Source organism: Lissotriton vulgaris, chromosome 1_1 (genome assembly GCF_964263255.1).
Source record: "Lissotriton vulgaris chromosome 1_1, aLisVul1.2, whole genome shotgun sequence".
Lineage (NCBI taxonomy): Eukaryota > Metazoa > Chordata > Amphibia > Caudata > Salamandridae > Lissotriton > Lissotriton vulgaris.
This window is the reverse complement of record NC_141685.1, coordinates 1,531,950,711-1,531,974,468: the sequence shown is the minus strand read 5'-3', so window position 1 is coordinate 1,531,974,468 and position 23,758 is coordinate 1,531,950,711. Positions and strand designations below refer to the sequence as shown.

Here is a 23,758-nt window from a genome sequence, read left to right as displayed (position 1 = left end):
TGGCAGGGCTGGACTCATGCTTTACAGTGCTACCGTAGTCGGTTTTACAATAGGTGCTGCAGCTCACTAGTAGCATTCACTTTACAGTGCCTGTGTATATGTAGTATCATATACTAGGAACTTAGAAGTAAATTAAAGGTGCCAATCGTGTGTATGCCAATTTCAGCACGGTTTAAGGGAGAGGACAGCACTTTACTTCAGGTTATCATGAGTGTGCAGAGTTCTTAAGCATACGAAAACAATTCAGTCAAAACTCCATGGGGAATACCATGCAAAAGATGGTAATTTCCAAAAGGCATATGTATCATGTGGCCATTTAAGTAATTCAGGGAGGAGAACCCGGAATCTTTTTATTCTGTTGTGGAAGGTGCATGGGAGTTGATCTGGGAGAAATGGTTCAAGGAGTGAACTTGAATTAGAAAAAGCACATATGACCTCCTTCAAGGTGTGAAGCATTGTATATGGAATGAAGGTGACACTTGATGGGTGAAACACACTAGAATGCATTCACGGGGCTTGATAAGGCTCCTGGTCTTTTCTGGACCACTAAATTGATGAGGAATGTGATTGACAATGGTCAAATATATACAGCATTGTGATGTTTTTAAGAAATGAGCCTGTGTGAGGTAATGAACAGTGGTTATGATTGTTACTTATATGATTTATACATGATCCGAGCAACACTTTAAAACGTATTTAGTATGTAGAGTGCAGCTGGCAAGAGGTTCTTTGTTAAACAAAGAAAATGAATGTGTCCGTCTGTAACACAACTGGTGCTCAAGTAAAGTGTTCTGATACCTTCAGGTCTTGTTCGCGCTATATAAAACTCTGGAAAAAAAATATGCCCTACCTCTTGGTGCTTTAGGATATTCGATGTGTCTAATGTGCAAGGCCTTAGTAAATACATTGTAACAGCTATACAGTATGGAGATCCAAATGGAGATCCAAAATGCGGTAAGCAAATCGGAAGTGCACATGAAAGTGCACAATCCAAGAAATAGTTTTCCTTGGAAGTTTGGGGCTTTGCCCCTACGTGGTGTTCTATTCTATGTAGAACTCTGCACACCCGGAATAGAAGCATACAAGAATAGTTGCATGACAATCCCAGTGTACCTCTGGAAACCTGCATATGGTACTGCTTTCCAGGTGTACTGCTGGTAATGTTGTTTATGCAAAACGTAGTTCATTTTCACCTCTATTTGGGGCTTACATTTACCTGTGTGTGCATATGTACTACTTGTTTAGCGAATAGGACTCATTATCTTCTGCACTTACTTTGGGAAACTTAAGTCAACCTCCTTCAGTCTTTGCCTTCTTTTCTGGAGCCTCCAGCTATTCACCCAAGACGTTGTTAATCACATCGTAGATCTTTCAGTTTACTGTTTGATGTGGCCTTCTGCCGCCATTAGAGTGCAATGAGGACCAATTTTACATCAGACGTCAACTTGTGAGTGGCCCAAGACTGGGGACAATCACTGATAAAAAAAATCTGAAAATGAATGCTACTGAAACACAGTTATTTTGTTATGTTTTTTCCTTTTTTAATTACTTTCTCTGCCCTTTGTATGTATACCATGTGTATGCCTGCTGTGAACACCATAAAAAGGTCATACCTATTGGTTTGCCATTGTTTTGTTTAAAACCAGATTACTATGGGAGAATTGGATATAATGTTATTGGAACGGGCATTGGTCAAGGTCTGTAATGTTAATCGTTTTATAAACTACATTATTACCTGGTGTCATGGCGCTAGGTAATGGCAATCTCAGAATAGAGCAGTGATAATCAACTAACCCTTATAGGGCTAGGTTATTAAGGCCTTTCCGAAGGCTAATAAATCATGTGTAGCTCACAAGGAAAAACGAAGCTTATTCCCTCATGGAGCCCCCCTTACCGAGAAGGATACACCCCCCAAGCGTTCACGTCTACATTTTGGGATGATCTTAAGGATTGCATCAGAGGATTGCAGCCATCTAAGACAGGTTACCCCATTTACATATGAATTGGGATGAATAGCAGGTAGAAAAGGAGTTCCCCACTTGTCAAAGTGAGGCAATGTTATCCATTTTAAGATTGTACAAAGCAAAATCTTACCTCCCACCCCCTCTGCACATACATTGCTCATCAGTGGTGGTTAGTGTTCTTTGAAAATGGTGGAGCATAATGCTTGCTGCGATTTCAATTGATTGAGCATAGCCACTGAGCCTTACGTCTTCGAGGAGTCCTCGGTCAAAGGGTAACCCCCGCCCCCCCCCCCCCCCCCCCCCCCAGCCCCGCGAAAATGTTGAAAAATCTGGGACAAACATTGCTTCAAAGCACATTTTTCTCATAAAACGTGCTAAAAGGTCATTCGCTCTCTATGGCTACTCATGATGTAACCCAGTACTTTCAGGGTGTCCCCATGTTTTTTGTTTTTTTTGTTGTTTCTTTAAAAAGAATTTGCCGTGGGTTCACCCCATGTTTCAGGAATTCTCCCCGGACTGCCAGGGCCACAATTTTGTCATGGCAGCCGCTAAATGTAATTCGCGCCTAAGACCACCTACTGTGCTCTCCAGAACACTAAGTCCGAGTAGGAAGGCAAGAAAGTTAGCCTTCCGGCGGAAAAACACGGCTGTCTTGTGCATTATTTTACTTATGTCTGGCATGCTTTGAAAAAAACCGTCTCCCTGATTGTGTTACAAGTGCTGATTCTGTTGCATGGCGTTTGTAAACATCAGAAGCAGACTGTACGGCAGTTTAAATCAACCATTATCAATGTTTTTGAAATCAGACAGATTTTATCTGCTCTCTCATCTCTGTGCATTTTTCCACTTCCACAGGCTGCACTAGAAAAAGAATGGCTGGCTTTGGATTCATCGTCTTCCTCTCAGAAAACCCTGCTGCTCTCCAACCAGCTGTACCGGCCAAAGGTAACATGTCACGGAAACGGCTTTTCTCTCGGGCCTTTATCCCTTAAGCACAAGCAGCTCCGCAGTGATTAATATTTAAATTTATTGACTTGAAAAACATAATTACTTTTAGAAGCCTCCTACGTACTTGTCTTCCCAGCTGTCATCTATCATGCAGGTTTTCTTTCATCCGTGTGGGTTTTCTTTTTTTTTTGGATTTCTGTCAGCGCTCCACTTTACAGTAGCAGGGAAAAATAAATGAGTTCTCTTAACTGTAAACTTGGCGTTGCATTGAGAATTACTTGTTGACAGTCCCTAAAAAAATACAAGGGTCCTCAATAGAGGTCAACATTTGAGGAATCGCAGCCCAGCTGAGAGCCTCTGATCCTTATTGGAACATGAAATGGAATGTTCAGACTGTGCTGGCCGCTCATCTTGCTCAGAAAGAGGCAAACACTGGCATTACATGCCTGCTTTTCCACAATACTGAAGCATTTGTTGTAATGCTTTTCCACCAGCCAATCAGATTGTAGTTTTTTTTAGCTTTTTGTGCTGCTGCTTAGCTCTACCCTAGGGCACTAAGCCTGCTACCCCACAGTGCCCACCAGCCCCAATGCTTAGCAACTACAATAGAGAAAACACACTCTCGAATGGATACTGCACTTTTTTGCAGGTTCTTTATATGGTAAAACTTCTGTTCTTGATTGATCTATGGCATTGCACCACGCCCACTCGGTACAGCCATACCCACTAATTAAAAGCTGTTGACCCGCCTATCATTCTTCAGTTTTCCTTTTCGTGTCCAAGTAACAGGAGTCCATGTAATGATGCTCCATAGGCGAGTATATTAAGGTAACATACATCTTTATTCTTAGCTCTTCCGTAGTAGCTCTTGACAACACCTCCTTCTTCTCCAAATGTCAACCCTCTCAATCCCAACACGTCAGCATAGAACTCTCTTATCTCATAGTGAGACAGTAGAGTTCATTCCAAGGCTTAACTTAGATCCCAACACTACATATGTTTTCTTTTAACCATAAAAAAAATCTAACAATGAATCTAAGTCAAATGAAGTGACCAACATAGCACAAAACATATTTATAAATTATAACTTTGTATAACTAAACCTGTCTGCCCTGTACTCTGGAGACTGGATGGTAGCGTTGGACTTGCAGGGTGCATATTTCCACATTCCTATCCTGCCTGCCCACAGGCATTACCTGCGGTTCACTGTGGGCCATGAGCATTTTCAGTTTGCTGTGCTCCCTTTCGGCCTCACCAGCGCTCTTCGGGTGTTCACCAAGGTGATGGCTGTGAATGCAGCTCATCTGCAGAGATCAGGGGTGCCATTCTTCCCTATCTCGACAATTGGCTGTTGGAGGTGGGCTCGCCCCAGGCTGTCATCGCCCTCCTCCAGACTACGGTGGACTACTTGCATTCGCTAGTGTTCACTATCAATGTGCAAAAGTCACACCTGACTCCCTCGCAGATACTCCCTTTCATTGGAACATGGTGTCATTTGGGCCTATCCTCCTGAACGGTGAATCCGGGATATTGGGGCTATGATACCGATGTTTCAGCCTATATCCTGGATTCGGTGAGACTGACTCCGAGGCTTCTGGGTCTCATGGCCTCTTGCATCCTGCTTGTGATACATACCTCTGTAGTGGGTACTAGAGTTCCAGTGGGCGCAACATCAAGGGCATCTCTCCGACATGGTCCAGAATTCAGAGGGAACTGCAAAGACCTGCAGTGGTGACTTACGAACCACAATTGGGTCAGCAGCTAACCACTCTTCCTTCCCCAATCAGCCGGGCCAGACTGGGAACCTAAAGCAGCCCTAGCAATTTTGTAGTACAAGACCCAGGAGGATGGGAAGAGGGGGGTGCGGTGCAAGTGTGAAGCACTGCTGCTTTTGATAATGGGGGCCGATATTTCAGCACCACTGCACAACCGGTCCCCAGTAACAAAAAAAAATCCCCACCTGCTGCAAAACTGGCCCCCACCCCAGATCCGACAGTACTGACAGATGCTTCACTCCTGGGATGGGGCGGCCAGCTGCGAGAGGTAGTGATTAGAGGACTCTGGTCTCTGACAGAGTCCGAACTCCACATCAACCTATTAGCATTGACATTCTTTCTTCCCTCAAATCCAGGGAAGGCTAGTGCAAGTGCTCACAAACAACTCCACCGCCATGTGGTACTGCAAGAAGCAGGGCATGGCAGGGTGGTGTTGTGTACCCTTTGTCAAGAGGCCCTGCGTCTCTGGACATGGCTGGAACAACTGGGCATAGCCCTGGTAGTTCAACATGTGGCGGGATCTCTGAACAACAGAGCGGACAACCTCAGCCGACGATGCCTAGTGGATCATGGTTAACATCTCCATTCACACAGTGTCAGCAACTCTGCATGCTGAAATTTCCAAACCGTTCTCGCTCCGAAACGCTTTTCTTCTTGATTCCAGCTCAGACCTCCTGTACACTTTACCGCCCTTACCACTCCTGCCCAGAGGGGAGGATCTCCTGTCACAGCAGAGGAGGGTTCTCCACCCCAACCTGTCCACACTTCGCCTTCTTGCATGGAGATTGAGCTGCAAAAGTTGGTAGCCTTTGACCTACGGCCTGAAGTCTGTAATGTTATCTTGGCAGCCAAGCATCCCTCTTTCAAGACGGTTTATGCATGCCTTTGGGCTAAATTTGTGGCATGGGTTTGGAGAAACATTTTGATCCTTTTCTCCCTCTCTTTCCCAGGTGCTCCTGTTTGTCCTTTCCTTTGCCCAACAGTGCTCTAGGCACTGTTACAAGATATCCATCTGCGATTTCTGCTTTTTCTTAGGTTGGTTGACCAACCTACCCTTTTCCAATCCCCTCTTGTACATAGGTTTTTGGAAGATGTGCAACATATGTTCCCTCCCACTCCCTTCGTTATGCCCCAGTTGGACCTCAGTCTTGTCCTCACCTACGTGCTCCCTTTGAGCCTTTGAACAATTGCCCACTCAGGCTCTTTACCATCAAGACGTCCTTTCTTGTGGCGATAACATCTGCTCAGAGGGTCAGTGAGCTTCAGACTTTGTAATCCAAACCTCCTTATCTGAAAACCTACCCTGACAAACTGGTGCTTCAAACAAGGGCTTCTTATCATCTGAATGTGGTCACTCCATTTCATGTAGGTCAAACCATTGCTCCGCCTACTTTTTATGCTCTCCCTCATCCTTCCATGAAAGAGGAGTGACTCCACCATCTGGACCCCAAAAGACCGTTGTCGTTCTACCTTGGCCGAACATGAGAGTTCCAGGTGGATGACCAACTCTAAGTGGGGTATGTTGGAGCAAAGAACGACACAGCTGTGCAGAAGCAGGCCATCTTGAGATGGATCTTGTTTTGCATTAAAATCTGTTACACATTGGCTAAGAAGCAACCCCCTGAGTGTTTGCACGCTCATTCAGCCAGAGCTGAAGCTGCAAGCACTCCATTAGCTTGCGGAGGCCCTGTCCTGAATATCTGCCGGGCAGCAACGTGGGCTTCATTGCACACGTTCACCAAACATTACTGTCTGGACAGTCAGGTCCATAGAGCTGGGCACTTTGCCTGTTTGCCCCTGCAGGACTTCTTCATGTGAAATTGGCCCACAGACCCCCCTACGGGGAGGTATTTCTTGGGTTTCTATTCTAAGGTAAGGAATCTGCAACTAAAAGTCTATTAGATTAACAAGTTACTTACCTTTGGTAACGCCTTATCTGATAGAGACTTCTAGCTACAGATTGCTTACCTTTAAATTTCCCAGGCGTCAGGCTGGATCCGGAAACTTTTGCTGAGCAATACCACTGGAGCGCGACGTCTGGTGGCTCCATTCGGCTCCGCGTGTTGTCGATGATGTTGGTAGCGTCAGTTATGACGTTGCGGTTTCTACATAGGCGCCAACCAGGCGCGTGGACATCAGTTCTTTTCTTTCCGCGCCAGATAAGCGCAGATCCGGGAGGAGCTACACCTCTGCCGCTTTTTTGGCAGGCTTTTTGCTTGACTTTCTCGATATTTTTTACTACTTCGTGTGCGAGGGATGTCGGGTAGGAAGACAGGTTTTAAACCTTGCTGGACTTTTTCCCGCACAATGTCAGTTACCGATCTCCACCACATATGTCTGTGGAGTCTTGAACGCGACCACGATTCAAAGTCGTATTCAGACTGCTGGGCGACGGCTCCGAAGGCTTTGAGGGAGCGGGCATTGAAGTTGCTCGCGGCCCGGCAGTCAACACCGTTGAGTGAGACTCCGAGGAGATCACGATCCCGTTCAAAGGAGAGGAGGTTACGGGATCGCTCATGGAGCCTTAAGTCCTCTTCCCCCCATTCAAGGTCATCTGGACACTCGGAGAAGATGCACAAGAAGAAGAAGTCCAAGCAAACTTTGACTTCACCTCAACTGGCGTCAGTCGTTGAAAGAGGTAAGGAGCACTGATGCTCTAGGCATGGTCTACTTCGCACCTCCCTCCATTTCCGGGAGCCGGAGTGACTCCCACTCAAATTAAAGAGTTTTATGATGCCATGTGCCGCATCTTTGAGCGGAACGACCACGTTAGTGAGCCCTCAGGCCCAGAGAGGTCGGATGGGGCCCCATCGGGTTTGACGGCGTCGGCTTCGCCCTTGACGCCGGTGGAGTCTCAAGGATCAAATCTCGAATTTGGTTCGACGCCGGTCTTGCAAACGCAGCCTTCCCCGGTGTCGAACCCAAAGTCGGTGCCTGCAATGTCGCCGATGCGTGTTGGTGGCGCAAGCCCCATCCTCATCCCTGACAACACAGAGCCGGAATGGCATAGTGCGATGCCGATTCTGACGTCGACAGAACCCAGGGGTTCTATGTTGTCCCCTGTTATGTTGTGTTATAAAGAATTTGTATCGCGCACTAATACTCTGGAGTGTCCTGACGTGGAAGAACCTGAGCACTTTGTGGACGTGCTAGGCTCAGGAGAGAAATGGGAGAATCTGTCGCAAGTGAAGTTGCAGGTGTGGCAGGAGAAGAGACCGTGGGTACGTTTCTGGGCAGCCTGGAAGCAGCAGTGGTTTCGGCCGGTGTTGAGAGCGTGGAGGGTGTTGGCGTCGTATCAGAGTCTGGTGTTGTGGAGTACGCGGGGTGCAGGGGTTCCGGCGATGGGCGCGGTCCAGGCGCAGACAGGCTTGCCTTCGGCGCACAATCTTTATACAAAAACTGGGGATGCCAGAGTTTGAATTTTGTTCAAGATTGCTCTTTATTTAGCAGCCCTAGGCCCTCGTTTAACAGATTGCGAAGACTCCTGTATTAATTCATACATTACATTTCAGTTTCAAATTATTTACATTTTCACAAAAGTCAGAGGTTTTAACACACCTAAAAATTAACACAGTTGAAACAGACATAAATCATATATATAATAATCTGTGAGTGCATAAATGACAACATTCAATGACAGTTAGACATATGGATTAAACACAATTATGTTGATGAAACAACTAAATATGGTACACCTATAATTATTTCTGTAGTAGTCCTAATGGCATAGTGTACAAAGTTAATAGGACTAAACACAATGGGCCTTTCAGGTTTTATAGTTCCTAAAAATTCACTTCAATCGCCCTAATAGTGAACTTGGATATTCAAATCCTGTGACCACCAAGGTGTAGGTTCCCTTGGAACAGCCGAACAGCCGACGCGTTTCCAAACCCTTTTTTAAGTTAACCGGGTTCTTCCTCAGGGCTGAGCTGGGTACCTACGGTATAGAAATTAGGGAGTTTTTAGCTTCTCCTATTCTCTGGGTTGTTAGAGTCTTTGATCGCCATTTACCGGAATAATCCATACAGACAAAACATTACAACATGGTATCGCTACATAGATGACATCTGGTGTCAATGGAATGGGTCTGAAGAAAGGCTTGCCCAATTCCACCAGTGGCTTAACACCAGACATCCTGACATCAAATTTTCAATGACTCATAGCACAACATCTCTCACCTTTCTAGATGTCGCAGTTTTCCCACAACCATTCTTCACTATGAAAGCTACCATCCGAAAAGTCTCAAAGCTAACCTCCCATATGGCCAAATGTTGAGAATTCGAAGAAACTGCTCCCGGAAAGAAGACTTCACGGCACATTCTCAAATACTAAGTGATCAGCTAAGTAGGAGAGGCTATCCTAGTAAACTGCTAAAACATTCCATCAAACGTGCCTGGCACACACCACGAGAAGAACTACTAAAGACAAAAGAGACCAAGCCAGTTGAGAGGCCAGTCTGTGTAACAACATTCGGCCCCTATACAAATAAACTGAAGGCAATCATTTTAAAAAATTGGCACCTGATCTCTAACTTAGAAGTTCCAATGGAAAAACCATTGTTCGCACTAAAGAAAAATAAAAGCATTGCACAATACGTTGTGCGAGCGGACGTAGGAACAAGCCAGGTCAAATCAGATTTACGCACTTTATGGAAGCTTAAACCTGTAAAAGGCCATCATAAATGCGGCTCCTGCGTGTCTTGTGCCAACACGATAGAAGGGGAGGAATTCCAGTTTAATGCATTGAAATGGTCTCATAAAGAATTCACCAATTGTAAAACCAGCAACGTAATATATGCCATTATGTGCCCGTGTCCCAAATTGTACATTGGGAAAACTACCCAACGAGTAAATCAGCGAGTGGCACAACACCGATCTAGAATTAGACACAAGGTGTTGACTGCCCCTATGGTAGAACACTTTGTAGAGCATAAACATACCGAGAAAGACTTTAAATGGACAGTGCTATCTGCAATCAAAATTACCCCAGCGGAGGAAATGTCGATGCCATGTTGTTAAAAAAAGAAGCATATTTAATTCTCAAATTTAACTGTGTGGTGGATGGAATGAACGAAATGTCCGAACTGCAACGATCCAGTCACTGAGCCCCCTGCCCCCCTCCACCATCACGTAAATCAGTGCCAGCCATCACTAACAACATCACTTGATCCCATTAAATATCCATAACCCAGCCGTTAACACCAAGCACTAAACTTGAAAGCCACCTCTCTGAAAGACTACAAGTTCCATCATGCTTAGCAGCGCACTTAAGGGCTAAACAGTTCCGGGGGACCGTGAACAACATCAGTTGACTCGCGGTAACCAAAACGCCGGTCATGCGGTAAAACGGAGAAAGCAATTGTCGACCTGTCAGGAGTAACAAGAGGTAAGGAACCCTAAAAAAAAACCTTGAATTCCGGTCTGAGCACCAGCACAGCTCCAGACAAAATAAAATAAATCGCAAATCTTAATATTTCAGGGACCCCCGACAAGTAAAAGAAACGACAGCAAAGCAGAACCGCACGTAGAGAAAACACTTTTCCTGTCTTCAAGTAAGTGTTAACGGTGCAGGCGAATGATTTAAAACACGCAGCCACACTCAGTTATTGATTAAATGTTTTATTAAACTCAACAGCATTCAGCATCTGCGAACCGATAAGAACCCCATACCGAGAACGTATCCGTTAGAGAACCATCAAACTTTGGTCAAGTAAGTGCTGGCACCTTCACAAAAAGATAGACTCGTGTTACCGATTTTTTGCAGAATACTCTCACACACGACGAGAACGTTATTAGCATGCCTTCTTTTGATTTATTGCCTAGGCAAGGTTAAAAGCGAAGGAAACAAAGACGCCCCACGCAAGAAAGTGACGGAGAACGAACGTTCTGGAAATTGAGTTAACCCCCTCCTTTTTTTAAAAAAATGACGATCAAAGACTCTAAAAACCCAGAGAATAGGAGAAGCTAAAAACTCCCTAATTTCTATACCGTAGGTACCCAGCTCAGCCCTGAGGAAGAACCCGGTTAACTTAATAAAGGGTTTGGAAACGCGTCGGCTGTTCGGCTGTTCCAAGTGAACCTACACCTTGGTGGTCACAGGATTTGAATATCCACGTTCACAATTAGGGCGATTGAAGTGAATATTTAGGAACTATAAAACCCGAAAGGCCCATTGTGTTTAGTCCTATTAACTTTGTACACTATGCCATTAGGACTACTACAGAAAAAATTATAGGTGTACCATATTTAGTTGTTTCATCAACATAATTGTGTTTAATCCATATGTCTAACTGTCATTGAATGTTGTCATTTATGCACTCACAGATTATTATATATATGATTTATGTCTGTTTCAACTGTCTTCATTTTTAGGTGTGTTAAAACCTCTGACTTTTGTGAAAATGTAAATAATTTGACACTGAAATGTAATGCATGAATTAATACAGGAGTCTTCGCAATCTGTTAAACGAAGGCCTAGGGCTGCTAAATAAAGAGCAGTCTTGAACAAAATTCGAGCCCTGGCATCCCCAGTTTTTGTATAAAGATTGATTGTCCAGCCAGGGCCTGTAGGACAAAACCCCTCTAGTGTAAGAAGTGATTCGACGCACAATCGGCATGCCTGCTGCGCGTCCGGGCAGTGGTAGCCATATGAGGTGTGGAGGGTCAGCCGGTAGGCGGGAGCGGGGCGGCGAGGGGGCGTGGCCTCGGGGACAGCGGCGGGAAAACCTGGCGGTCAGGGGAGGCAAGGGGGGAGGGGAGGGGCGTTGGAGGGGGCTGCAACGGAGGGAAAACGGTCCCAGAAATTCAAAAATAAACAGGCAGGCAAGAATGGGGTAAAATGCAAAGCATAGTTCTACCACTTAACTGATGTTTGAAGAAGATCTAGTAGCCTTGACTCAGGGAGTTCTAGAGGGTCCAAAGTAGCTGTGCAGGAGGGAGAGATTGAGGGAGCTGAAGCCACAGAACCGCTGGTTCACTATGGACTTGAAGGAGCCTGGAGTGCTTCTTGAGTCCGGTAGGATTCTTCAGTTGAGGGGGAAGGGTGAAGCTTGTTCCACAATGAGTGAGGCCAAGCAGAGGCTCTGGGTTGGGCAGGGGTTTATACACCCTCTTGGAGACTCAAAGTAAGCAGCTAGGTCATGGCATTCTGGTAGGTTCACGAACCATGGAGAATAACACGTTAGTACCATCCCTTTGACCTTTTAGGAATGGCAGGTGCAGCGTAAACATTGGAACCAACAGCAGGAAACCAATGTACAGTTCTTTCTCAAACCTGCATGATAGGAAACTACACTAGGCCCTAGTAACAGTGAGTCATAGTCATTCTATTGGCTCACGGGATACTGGGGCGAGCTTGCATAGACTCTTTATTTGGTATACCAAAAAGAGGTATACTGTGCAAAGAGCCCAGGTATTCCCTTATAAGTGGACGGGGGTTTCCTCCAGCAATTATAAGGTGCTCTTCTAGAGTGTAGTGTGTTCACACAGCCTTAGACTTAGCAGAGAGGAGTGTTAAACATTTACAAATACAAACATAGTCATAAAAAATGGTACAAGCGATAAAATAAGGAGATCCACACCAATTTATAAAAATAGCACCTATTGTTAGATATTTATATTTAGGTGCCAGATTCAATATGATCATGTAAGTACATTTCGAGATATAAATACTTTACGTTTTCAAAAGTCGACATACTACAATTCTCAGAAGCTTCAATGTTATCCTATGGGAGGAAAAACAAATACGGCATACAGGTAGAGTACAGTGACTTACAAGACCAATCACCTGAACTTAAGGTGAGTATGGAGCAAGATCCTAAGGGAACACCAGCAGGTCACCTTCAGGAGCACTAGGGCGAAGTGGAGAAGTTTGGCTCAATGGTTAGAGTGGCAGACCCTGATGCAGAGGTCTAGCCCGGGACCAGGGTTCAATTCCCCGTCTCGGCGGGTCTTGGGCTAAAAAATTCCACGGACCTGATAATTCTCGCCTCGGTGCCTATTCCAATCATGGAGTCCCACTCTGCAACTCTGGGCAATAGCTTGCTTAATCTCCACAACGGCCCCCACAACACTAAGGATGCCTGGCCTCCACCTTGGGGGTGTCCAGGAGTGGACGCCTCACAGGGAAAGCCAGGATGGGTTTCACAGCGGTATTCGTACAAGCCCCTTGAGACCCTTGCGGGTGAGTAGTGCGCTATACAAGTATCAATTTTACATTTTTAGGGCGGCTGGAGTGCAGTGGGTCAATACAGAGTCAAGTGCCAAGTGTTAGTATATGGGGATCGGTCTTAATGAAAAAGGCTGCCGGTTTGGACTGGGAGGCCAGTCGGGCTGAACCAACAGGGTGACTCAGGCCTCACTATGCTCAGGGACACCTTTGGTCCTCTTCTCCATGGCCCAGGGGCGACAGATGCAGAGGTGCCTTTAGGCTTCAGTTTTCTATCACCAAGAGCACTTGTGGTCAAGGGAGCCTGCACACAGGGACTTCAGGCAGCGTCCGTTCTTCCATGATGGGCAAATCCAAGGTGATCTTTGTCTCTGGAAGGCTGGGAGACCACTCTGGCATAGTTGGCACCACTTCAGCTCAGGCTAGGCGGCTCAGGTGCAGTGGTGCTTTCAGGTGTTGGGTCTTTGCAGTCCGAAGCCTTCACAGTTTGGTCTCTGGTACCTGCAGGATGCAGGGGTACAGCTCCAATGCTCCACAGGATTTCCTGAGTCTTTGGAGAAGTGTTGGCAGTCCTCCCATGCTTTGGCTCTTCAGCAGCTGGCAGGGTGGGATTACTTTGGCGCAATTGTCAAGAATAGGCAAACAGTTTGTCACCAAGTCAGCTGCTTCTTATTCGGTTGTTGCTTTTTGCCTCTCTTCTATCCTTCTTCTTTTGGTTAGCAAGATCTGCTTTTCTGGTGCCAGGGGCTTCCCTAAATGCTGAATTTAGTGGTGGTAGGGTAGTGCAGGTTAGTAGCTAAAGGGCTACCTACCCATGGGGTCACTGCGCCCCCTATATCACCCCACCCTGTGGGAATTGGGCATAACCCTCTCCCAGATTTCCTAGGTTTGCCATCACTTCATGTTGCCCACCTTAAGGTTGGAACTAGCCTGAAGGTGAACACGCCTCTCTGAATACTAATTTTCCCGCCCTATCCCAGTACCAAATGGGTTTGGTCAAGGAGGGTCAGCATCCTCTCATGTGAGGGAAGCCAGATTCACATAACAAAGGCAGTGCGCTCTATGAAGCTTCCTGCCTTGGCATGCTAATTCATAAGTCATCCTGTGGGAGGGGGCTTTATACCTGAGCTCCTGAGAGCAAAGGCCCTCACCCATGGTGGTCAGAAACTCATCTGTGGTAGCAGGCTGGCTAAGCCAAGTCCATCAGCACACCAGTAGTTGGTAGGTTTTCAGGAGGAGCCTCTGAGGGGCCTTCGGGGTGCATGTTATGATGAATACAACCCTGGAATGCTTGTGGGCCTATTACTCTGATTTCAGTGTAGCCATTGTGTAGGCTGGGGAACTCGTTTTCACCAGTGTCCAGGACATGTACTTTAAATGGCTTCCTTAATCGCTTGTACTGGCAGAAATGGACCTGACCAGCACAGGTTCATATCTGTTCATGCAGATATGTCCACACATGTAGCATAGTACCCCCTGCCTTAGGGCTGTTAGGGCTGCTGTAGGGGAGGCTTACGTATACTGCATGCAGTGTCTGTGGGCATGGATGTATCTCTCTTTGACACAGGGATATGTGCCATGTCGTGTGTTCACTTTTGTCTGCATCAAGCCACGCAACATGCAGTTGCAGTCTATATGTGTTTGGTGAGGTGTCCCTTAGGGGGCCGAATTCATGCTGCAGCCCTTAAGGACCCTTATTAGGCTCCTTGCCCTAGATACCTGGGGTACCACTTACTAGGGTCTAACGGTGAGTGCAAAACGTATTGGCAACTGGGGAAACATTTGTATTCAATTCAATTTTATTTATTATGTTCTGGCTCTCGGCAGAGGGCCACATACAATATACAGAAATAAAATACAGAACAATACAACTGCAAAAGTGTCCACCAACACGCACATAAATTTCATATAGACTAATTCACACACCAGAGCAGTATAGGATTTGGCACATCAAAAAGGCGTCTCCATTGGTTATTAATAAATAGCTAAAAAACTTTTGAAGAAATTAAAAATGTAGGAGCAGAACATTTCGTTTGGGGGACAATAAAGTGCATGGAGAAAATCATTCAGAGTTAGAATGCCCAGACGGAGACAAATAACTTTTATCCATCTAGAGCGCAATTCACATAACGCCGGGCAAATCAGTAAAACATGCATACAGTCCTGGGTATTTAGACGACATAGGTTACATAAAGAGGTGGAGCCGTACCATTTGGACAACAAGAGGTTTAACGGAATTAAATCGTATCGCAGCAGGAACCAAAATCTACGTATGCCATGTGGAAGGGACCATCGCACGTAGGATTGTGGCTGCTTCATCAGATAAGTATCGAGAAGGATATGTACATTCCTTTTCCCATGGATTAGTTTTTTATCCGATTGAAAGCATAGATCCCAGGAGGCTGCTTTTAGCACGAGTTTTAGCTGAGTAGGGGAATATACAAAAAGGGACTTTTCGTCTAATTTTAAAAGAGTTACGGCTTTTCTGAAATTACAAACAAGTTGGGAGAACTCCTTGAAATTACCTAGTAATTCAGTTTTAATGAGTGCTCTCAATGTCCCAGCTTCCGCTCTTGCAAGACAGGCCACCCATCTAACTAGGGCACAAAGGCCCTGTGCCCAACTGCTCTTTAGACCAAATTCAAGCCTGCAGGCGGCCAGAGAGCAGGCAGAGTTTAATGAGGAGAGAGATCTTAAAAGTTTCCCCTCGATCCTATGGCAAAAGTCCCACTTTTTCAACTCTATTAACTCTATACCATACAAAATTGTCGCGGGGATTTTAGATCTAAACACCTCCAATAAAATCTGAAAGTGCCGTTTCCCCGTTGCGTGGTAAAGTGAGTTTAATCCTTTGCCATGGGCAAGAGCTTTGCGAGAACAATGCTCTATATGGAGCTTCTCACTCAGATTAGCCGTGACAATTTTCCCCAAAAAAATATATGACTTTACAACCTCCAATTTTTGCCCCCCGATACTCCAACCAAAATCTGCAGCTCGACACCTCTTTTTTCCTACTATACACATAACTTTACTCTTAGTTATATTAATCTTCATACAATGAGCCACCGCATAACTATGGAGGGCATGCAGCCGATTTGCAAGACCTTTAGGCGTTAAGTCAAGAATGAGGACATCATCGGCATACATCAGACAAGATACAGGGCTCCCCCCCAACAAGGGGGCGATACCCTCAGTGGCTGACAAGGAGGCAGGCAAATCAGCCGTATATAAAGAAAATAGGAGGGGAGCCAGTAAACAGCCTTGTTTGAGGCCATTACTCGATGGAATTGGGTCAGAAAGCCCCCCTTCTCCCCCCAACAGGACCCTACACCAGGTCTCTGTATGGAGAGCCCGCACCAGCTCCAGCAGGTGAGACGGGAGACCGAGCGCAGCCAATTTTCTCCAGAGCGTTCCGCGATCCACTTTATCGAACGCAGTGGAGAAATCAATAAAAGCTGCATACACCGTCCCCCGCCTCACCTGTACGTATTTGTCCGTAACTACCTGTAGAGCAGTAAGGTTATCCAGGGTTCCGTGATTCCTACGGAACCCAGTCTGAGCAAACGGCAGGATATTGTTCTCCTCAACCCAAGCGGAAAGAAATCCTAGAAGGCATTTCGCAAAGACCTTCCCGATTGAGTCGAGGAGCGCAATCAAACGATAGTTACTTGGGCAGTCCCTAATTCCCTTCTTGAAGATTGGGACCAGAATACTCCCCCTCCACGAGGCAGGAACCCTTTTCGACAAAAAACATACCTTAAACAGGGGATACAGTATTTTACTCCACCCGAGCGGGTCCTGTTTAAGGATCGTCATGGGGAGTTCGTCAGGTCCCATTGCCCCAGATGTGCGCATGTTTTTTATGGCCGTCTCGATTTCCTTTGCTAGAGGAAAGTTCGAAAGGCCATCCGCATCCTGCGCCATAGTGAAAACACTACCTTGGGAATCATCAGAAGAGATACCATTCCCTGCATAAAGGTCCCGAATGTAGATGGACCATGTCTCTTCCGCTATGGGAATGGGGGAGGGGCTTACTCTGGACCCACACCCCTTGCCTATTATTGCCCAGAAATCTCTAATCCTACCATGGACGACCGACTCTTGCAGATCGATCCAGATATTGTCCTCCTTAGCCTTTTTTATTTTTAGTTTAAGTCTACTTCTCTTCCTTTTTAGCCTTGAAATCTCTCTTCCACGTTCTATACCTCTATCCAAGTATTGTTCCCGGACAAGATTGTTAATTTCCTTATTTAAGGTACACAGTGCCCTGGGAACTTCAACCCCTCTTATTGGTCGGGAAGATTTTTTTGCACAAGACGTAATCTTCCGCAAAAATTCTTCGAAGTATACTATTTCGTTACCTTGCCACTCATTGAGAACTAAAACAGTATTAGATAAAAGTTCCTGCACTCCTTTAACGGCTGCGGCATTCCAATAACACCTTCCAGAGGAAGCATGGAAGGCAGCATCGCTGCCGCTAAGAGACCAAGGTGCCGTAGGCAGGGTTTTTAAGGAAATAGTTACAAGTAATAAACTGTGATCACTCAGAGAGGTGGGTACAATTTTAAAGTCAAGAATAGATGGAAACAAACCATAGTCAGTGATGACATAATCCAAGATGGAAGACCCAAAGGGAGACTTATGGGTAAATTTTGCAGGGACGTCCGACGGGAATCTCCCATTTACTATAATCCCGTCGGCGGCCACTAATTCATTTAGCAAGATCTTCCCTCTTTTATTTGTCACTGACTTTTCGGGGAAGAGAGCTTGGGGAATAAAGTGCGCCTCTTCTTTAGACTTATTCCTAAAAAGATCCAGACTTACATTAGAGATCTTACAATTCAAATCGCCCATAATCAGCACCTCCGGTGGAGATGGAACATTTTTGATCTGATCCACATAACGAAATACCCGCTTCAATAACACATTAAAACGTTCTTCTGGCGGAATATAAACATTTAAAATCACGATAGGGGACTTAGTGCCATCATTAAACAGATTTTCTATAGTTATGGCATGGAAGAGTTTACTGGAGTCAATATAGTGGAAGAATCTCCATTGCGATTTATTAGACAATAAACAGGCTATTCCCCCCCTGGCGTGCCCTTTCTTGGAGGGGGCAGCAGGCACTTCCAAGACATAATAATCTTTAGACACATTCAACATGTTGACACACCAAGTTTCCTGTAAACAAATCACATTAGCTCCTACAGAAAAGAGGAAATCAAATTTCTCCGGGCTGCTGTGGATCCCTGCTGTGGATCCCTGAAACATTTGTACAGTTAGTGAAAAGAGATCTGGCACTGGGGACCTGGTTAGAAGGAACTCAGTGCACTTCTAGTGAAAATCACATTAAATACAAGGTAAAAAGTGGGAGTGACCATGTCATAAAGGGGAACTTTCCTACGCATGGGTCTTGGGGTGGTGGAGCAAGTGCACAGGATTCACAGGGTTATGGTGCACCATGTGCAGAGGTGCAAATGCCATGGAATCACAAGGGTGCTAGGGAAGCATCAGTCATGAGGGGGCTGGGGGAGCATCAGACATGAGGGTGCTGGGAAAACATCAGTTATAAGAGATGCTGGGAAAACATCAGTCAAGAAGGAGTTGGGGTAACATGGATAATGAGGGTGCGAGGAAACATCAGTTGTGATGTCATTGCGTGTATAGGGAGCAATAGGGGTAAAGCATCATGAGCTCTGCGCGCTAGACCATAATGCAGAGGGCGCAAGAGGGGGTTGTGGCATTGTCCCCTTAAAGTTGCAGTAACGTTTGTCCAGCCTCTTTAGACTGCTGCCTATCCACCTACATTGTCCTTCTTGTCTCTCACTTTTCTTTAAAAAAAAAGATTTGTGAGTTTTCTTTTTGCTATTTTTCATTTTGTGAGTTTTTACACTTGAATTGTCTGCTTTTTTTGTAAAGAAAATTAAATGAAAATTGGCCAATGTAATGTTCTGTAGTCTGTCAAAATATTTTTTTAAAGGAAAAAATTACTTTTATAGAGAAAAATATATATTTTTAAAGTGCTTAGGAATTCGCATGTGGGCGGGACTTTTCTGTGCTTATGAATTCATTGGAAAGTCCCCTGCAGTAGAATTTGAACTATACATACGTTTTCCTATTTGCTCACCATTATTCCCACATGACAAACTCTGCATTTTGACCCGCAGATATTTTCCTGCAGCCAATGGTCGTTACACTCTCTGTAAATTCAAACATGGTTAAAAGTTTACTTGGATATACAGGGATGTGGAATTCCTATAGCCCGGACATATTGTTTGGGGTCAAGGGCAACAAGTTTAAATGTGTATTTTGTCCTTGGGACAAGTAGGCCCCCCTTCAGCACAAACCCTTTGGCTGCCAGTTTGCAGTGCCACATTAAGGGTCAGGGAAAGGGCTTACCTGCAGTCAATATTTGTGTGCATATGTTAATGCTGTTCAAACTTGTATTTATAGTTCATTAATTCTGACTGCACTCTTGATAGGGGTTCCAGTATAAAAATGTGTACACACGGTTTCAATGTTTAGCAGTATGAAGCTCTGCATAATGCTCCCAGAATGCTTTCTCATTAGATGCAAATATTTGCAAAGCTTGAAATCAAGAATAATGATTCTTTGCTTTCAATATAAAATGTTCCTAAAAAATGAAAGTAGGGGAAAAAAACATTTAGCTAAACTACTATAAAATTTCAGGTACCATTTCATTGCAGCATCATTTAGTAAAATGTGTTGATGCATGCTAGTATTTCCCAAAAATATTCATATTGGAAAATCAGTGTAACCAGTTTCAATAAGATCATGGGAAACTTAAAAATAAACAAGCTTTGGCAAAGCCAGTAGGTCTGAAATTGTTTGTCAGCTTTTTAGTTTTGGCAATGTGTGACTTGTTTTCGCATGGTTTTTGTAAAACCTTATTGATGAGAGCTGCCGTGCCCTCACCATTATAACAAACATTGGCAAAAGCAAAATTAGTTTTTGGTCTCAATAAAGCACACACTGCCACATTAGTTATTGGCACTGAACAAAACTACTTTATGTGCCGATAATCTCCTTGTGAAAGAGAAGAATGCTGTCACTCACAGTGAAGCCAGCTGTTACAGAGAGAGAGAGAGAATTTTAATAAACACAAAAGGTCATGGTTAACGCTATACCAAATTAGGGGCCCAATAATTAAAGAAAGTCTCAAAAGGGCACCTTTGGTATATGTCCTTGCATTAAGCACAGCTATATGGCTTTCGTGAATTCACAAGAATTGGCATAAGTAGGGCAAGAAATTGTACTCCTAGAAATTGTTTGTGAACTGCATTTTAGCATGAGCAAATATGCATGTGTAGATTTGCTCATGTGAAAACCTAAGTGTTTGCAAGTTCATTTTCCCTCCAACCACTTTTTCCCCCAACTCTGGAAGACGGTTTACTTTTGCCATTATCAAGAGTAAATTTCCCAAATTTTTCAGTATGGGAAAAGATTAGAGAAGAGTTGTTGAAAACATTCAAGTTAGTACGTTTACTTCTCTCAAAAGGGCATTCCAACACTGGAACTATTGCTTACCACTACCTTCATTCTCAGTATGTAGATCTGCCAAAACGAGACAACATAAAGGGATTGCTAGTATTCAACACTACTATGGTATGAGCCCTGTCATAATCAGAGAGGCTATATAAGAGCTCTTATATAATGAGATTGCTGCCCTAATTTGTCACCGCACTACATGGCACCAAAGGGACAAGTGGATTTTGTTACAGGGCAAGTAGATTTATGAAGCAACTTGCCCCATGGACAAGTAGATATTTTAATAAATTCCATACCCCTGGATATAAATAAATAATTCTATCAATCGGACTATTGCTTTCTTACCTTTAGCTAAGCAGGCAGGAGCAAGGCCCTCTATTAGCAAGTCTTTGCCAAATGAATTGTTTCTTGTATTAGTAAGCGCAACCACATGAGCAAGCCTTTATGTGCTGGGGTCAGTCTTCAATCTTTAAAAGAGGCATGGCAGCTGCCAAAGCTCTTTTCATGGGGATACCTACAAAGTGCCTAGTTGGAGGACAATGCACTCCTATGCCTTGCACTACTTTCTTGAGGTACAATTCTGAGCAGGGTCTATAATATAATTTAATTTGAGCATTATTTTTGTCTACCACTATTTGCTCTTAGATATCTCTGTTAGTCTTAATTCAGTCTTTTGAATCTATCAAAGATCAAATGTTTGACAAGAAAAGATTCTTATTGTTGGCTCTACTTCAGGGTACCCCCTAACTTTTTTCCTTCCCCTCTTCCTGTTTTATGATCTAATTTTTGTTGCTTTTAGGACTCTGCACTTTACCACTGCTAACCAGTGATAAAGTGTTTGTACTCTCTCTCTAAAACATTGTCAAATTGGATTATACCCACTTAGCACGCTTAATTTACTTATACGTCTCTAATAAAGTGGTGCCACAGGTTATCCAGGACCTATAAATTAAATGCTACTAGTGGCACTCATTGTGCCACCCACTAAAAGTAGCCTTTTAAAAAACAAAATCCGTTTTATGCCTGCCATTACAGTCTATAGTGTTGTGTTGTGTTATGTTAGGTTATGTTGTGTTGTGTTGTGTAGAAGAATGCTGATCCTCCTGTTCTGCTTATGTGGATGCGAGGGATGTGTGCGAGTGTGGCTGAAGGTAGGTGTGTGATGGCTTGGTGAAAGTGCAAGCGGTTGTTCAGTTATGCTGGTCTGATGGTGTGCAGCACCTTGAGTGCATGCGTGAGGAGTTTCAATTGGCTGAGATTGTGGATCGGGAGCCAGTTGAGCTTTCTGAAATGTGATGCGAAGTGGGTGCAGCATGGGAGGTCAAGGATGATTCTCGCTGTGGTGTTCTTGAGTCTGAAGATGGTGTAGGAGATGTTTTGAAATGCCGGTGTAGAGTGTGTTCCTGTTTTCTAATTTGCTTGTGATGATTGCTTGCGTAATGGTGCATCTGGTGTTCAGGGGACGCCATTTGAATAACTTGCGGAGCATACGTATAGTGTGGAAGCACGATGCGCTGACCTGGTCTGTCATTTTGAGCTTGTCATCCAGAATGATTCCTAAGTTTTTGACTTGGTTGGTCAGAGTGGGTGTGGGTCCCAACTTGGATGGCCACTAGGTGGAGTTCCATGGAGAGTTCTTGTTCCGAATATCAGCACTTCTGTCTTGTCGGACATGAGTTTCAGGCAGGTAGGCCTCATTCAGTCTGCTATGTTGATCATGCATTTGGAGAAGTGGGCTCTGGTGGTGGTAGACTTGTCTGACAGAGAGAGGATGAGTTGGGTGTCATCCATGTAAGATACGATGGTGGTGCCTTGGGATCTGCTGATGTGGGTTAGCAGAGTCATGTATATGTTAAACAGGGTTGGGCTGAGTGATGGACCCTGAGGAACTCTGCAGATCAGATTCTTTGATTCTGATATGGAGGGTGGCATTCTCACTTGCTGTGCCCTTCCTCTGAGCAAGAGCTTATCCATTTGAGGGCCAGTCTTTGGATGCCTGTGTTGTGCAGTCTTTTGATTAGGGTGTGGTGGTAGTCTGTGTCAAAGAGGTCGAGTGGGTTGAGGGCTACAGTTTCTACCCAGTCCACTATAGTGCAGATATCATCTGTGGCTGCGATGAGTGCTATTGTTGCTCAGGAATCCTGTTTGGGTGTGGTCCAGAAGGTTCTCATTTTTGAAGTGGCTGGTGAGTTGTCTCGTGCAGTATGTTTTTCCAGGAGGGTGTTGACTGGGACATGTTTCCAGTCATCTGGGAAGGTAGCGGGATTTGATGGAGGTGTTGATGATGTGGGTGAGGATGTTGCTGATTGGTGGTCCTCCGATGTTGAAGATGTGGTTGGGGCCAGGGTCTGTTTGGGGTCACAGAGGGCACCCATTCTAATGATTGTTGTGGTACCTCCTTCAGTGAGAGTTTTCCATTCAGTCAGGCATCAATCACGTTTGTTGGTGGTAAGGTTGGTGATGAGATCGCTGGGGTCTGGTTGAGGTTCAGAGTTGCTGTAGATCTTTTCTGCTCTGCTATGGAAGAAGTTTAGGTTGTTGCAGAGTTCCTGTGATGGGACAATGGTGTTGGCTATAGCCTTGGGTTGGTGAATTCTTTGGCCATTGAATAGATCTCCTTGCAGCTGTTGGAGCTTGCCTCTATATGTTCGATAAGTGGCCTTTGATGGGTGCATTGGAGCCTGCATACTATTTGATCCATTAGTTGAAATTGGTTATATCCTTGTTGAGGTTGTTAGTGGTGTTAGGTTGGTTCTTTTTTAGGATGTTGAGCCAGTCTGCCGCTCTTACTTTGGTTTGCTGGGTATGTTGATGCTTGTGGGTGCGTTGACTTGTGGTGTGGTGATCTGGAAGTGTATGATGGAGAGGTTGGTCCACATAAGTGGTGAGGCAGAGTTGCATGTGATTCGGTTGCCATTGCTGAAGATTGGGTACAGGGTGTGTCCTGCAAGTGTGAAGGGTCTGTGACGAGTTGGGTGAGTCTGATGTTGTCCATGCATTCGAAGAGGGTGATGGAGCAAGAGTCAGATGGGTCTTCGAGGTGAAATTTGAGCTCATCAAGTGGTGTGATGTCCTTGGAGTTGATTGTGAAGGTAGCAATGAAGTCTGTAATAAGGTTGGTGAAGTTGGTTCGTGGTCCTGGAGGTAGAGAGTGCCTTTGAGGGTGAATCTGCTGTCCGCTTGTATTTTGAAATGCATGTGCTCCATTAAGTGGGTATTGATGTCCGTGGCTTGTTGCTCTTTGGAATAGCCACAGTGTTGTTGGGAGCTAATGCAGGGTTGAGATAGGTTTTCGTGAGGAAGAGAAGGTCCCAGATCTCGGTGGCGTGTTTGATGAGCAAGCAAGTGTTTACAAGAATGCATGTGAGTGGTTGTTAAGCTTCTGCAGTGTGA

The 23,758-nt window shown here is 44.9% G+C and overlaps 1 protein-coding gene across 2 annotated transcripts in view; it reads left to right on the top strand.

Moving 5' to 3' along the window:
- LRRIQ1 (leucine rich repeats and IQ motif containing 1) overlaps nt 1-23,758 on the top strand; it is a 1,278,742-nt gene that overhangs the window by 776,089 nt on the left and 478,895 nt on the right. For both annotated transcript variants that reach the window (XR_015295276.1, XM_086917996.1), the window contains exon 18: nt 2,820-2,909. Coding sequence is in view for 1 of the 2 variants with exons in the window: in XM_086917996.1 (XP_086774122.1) it covers nt 2,820-2,909 (90 nt within the window). In the remaining variant the exon portion in view is untranslated. The remainder of the gene's footprint in view (nt 1-2,819; nt 2,910-23,758) is intronic.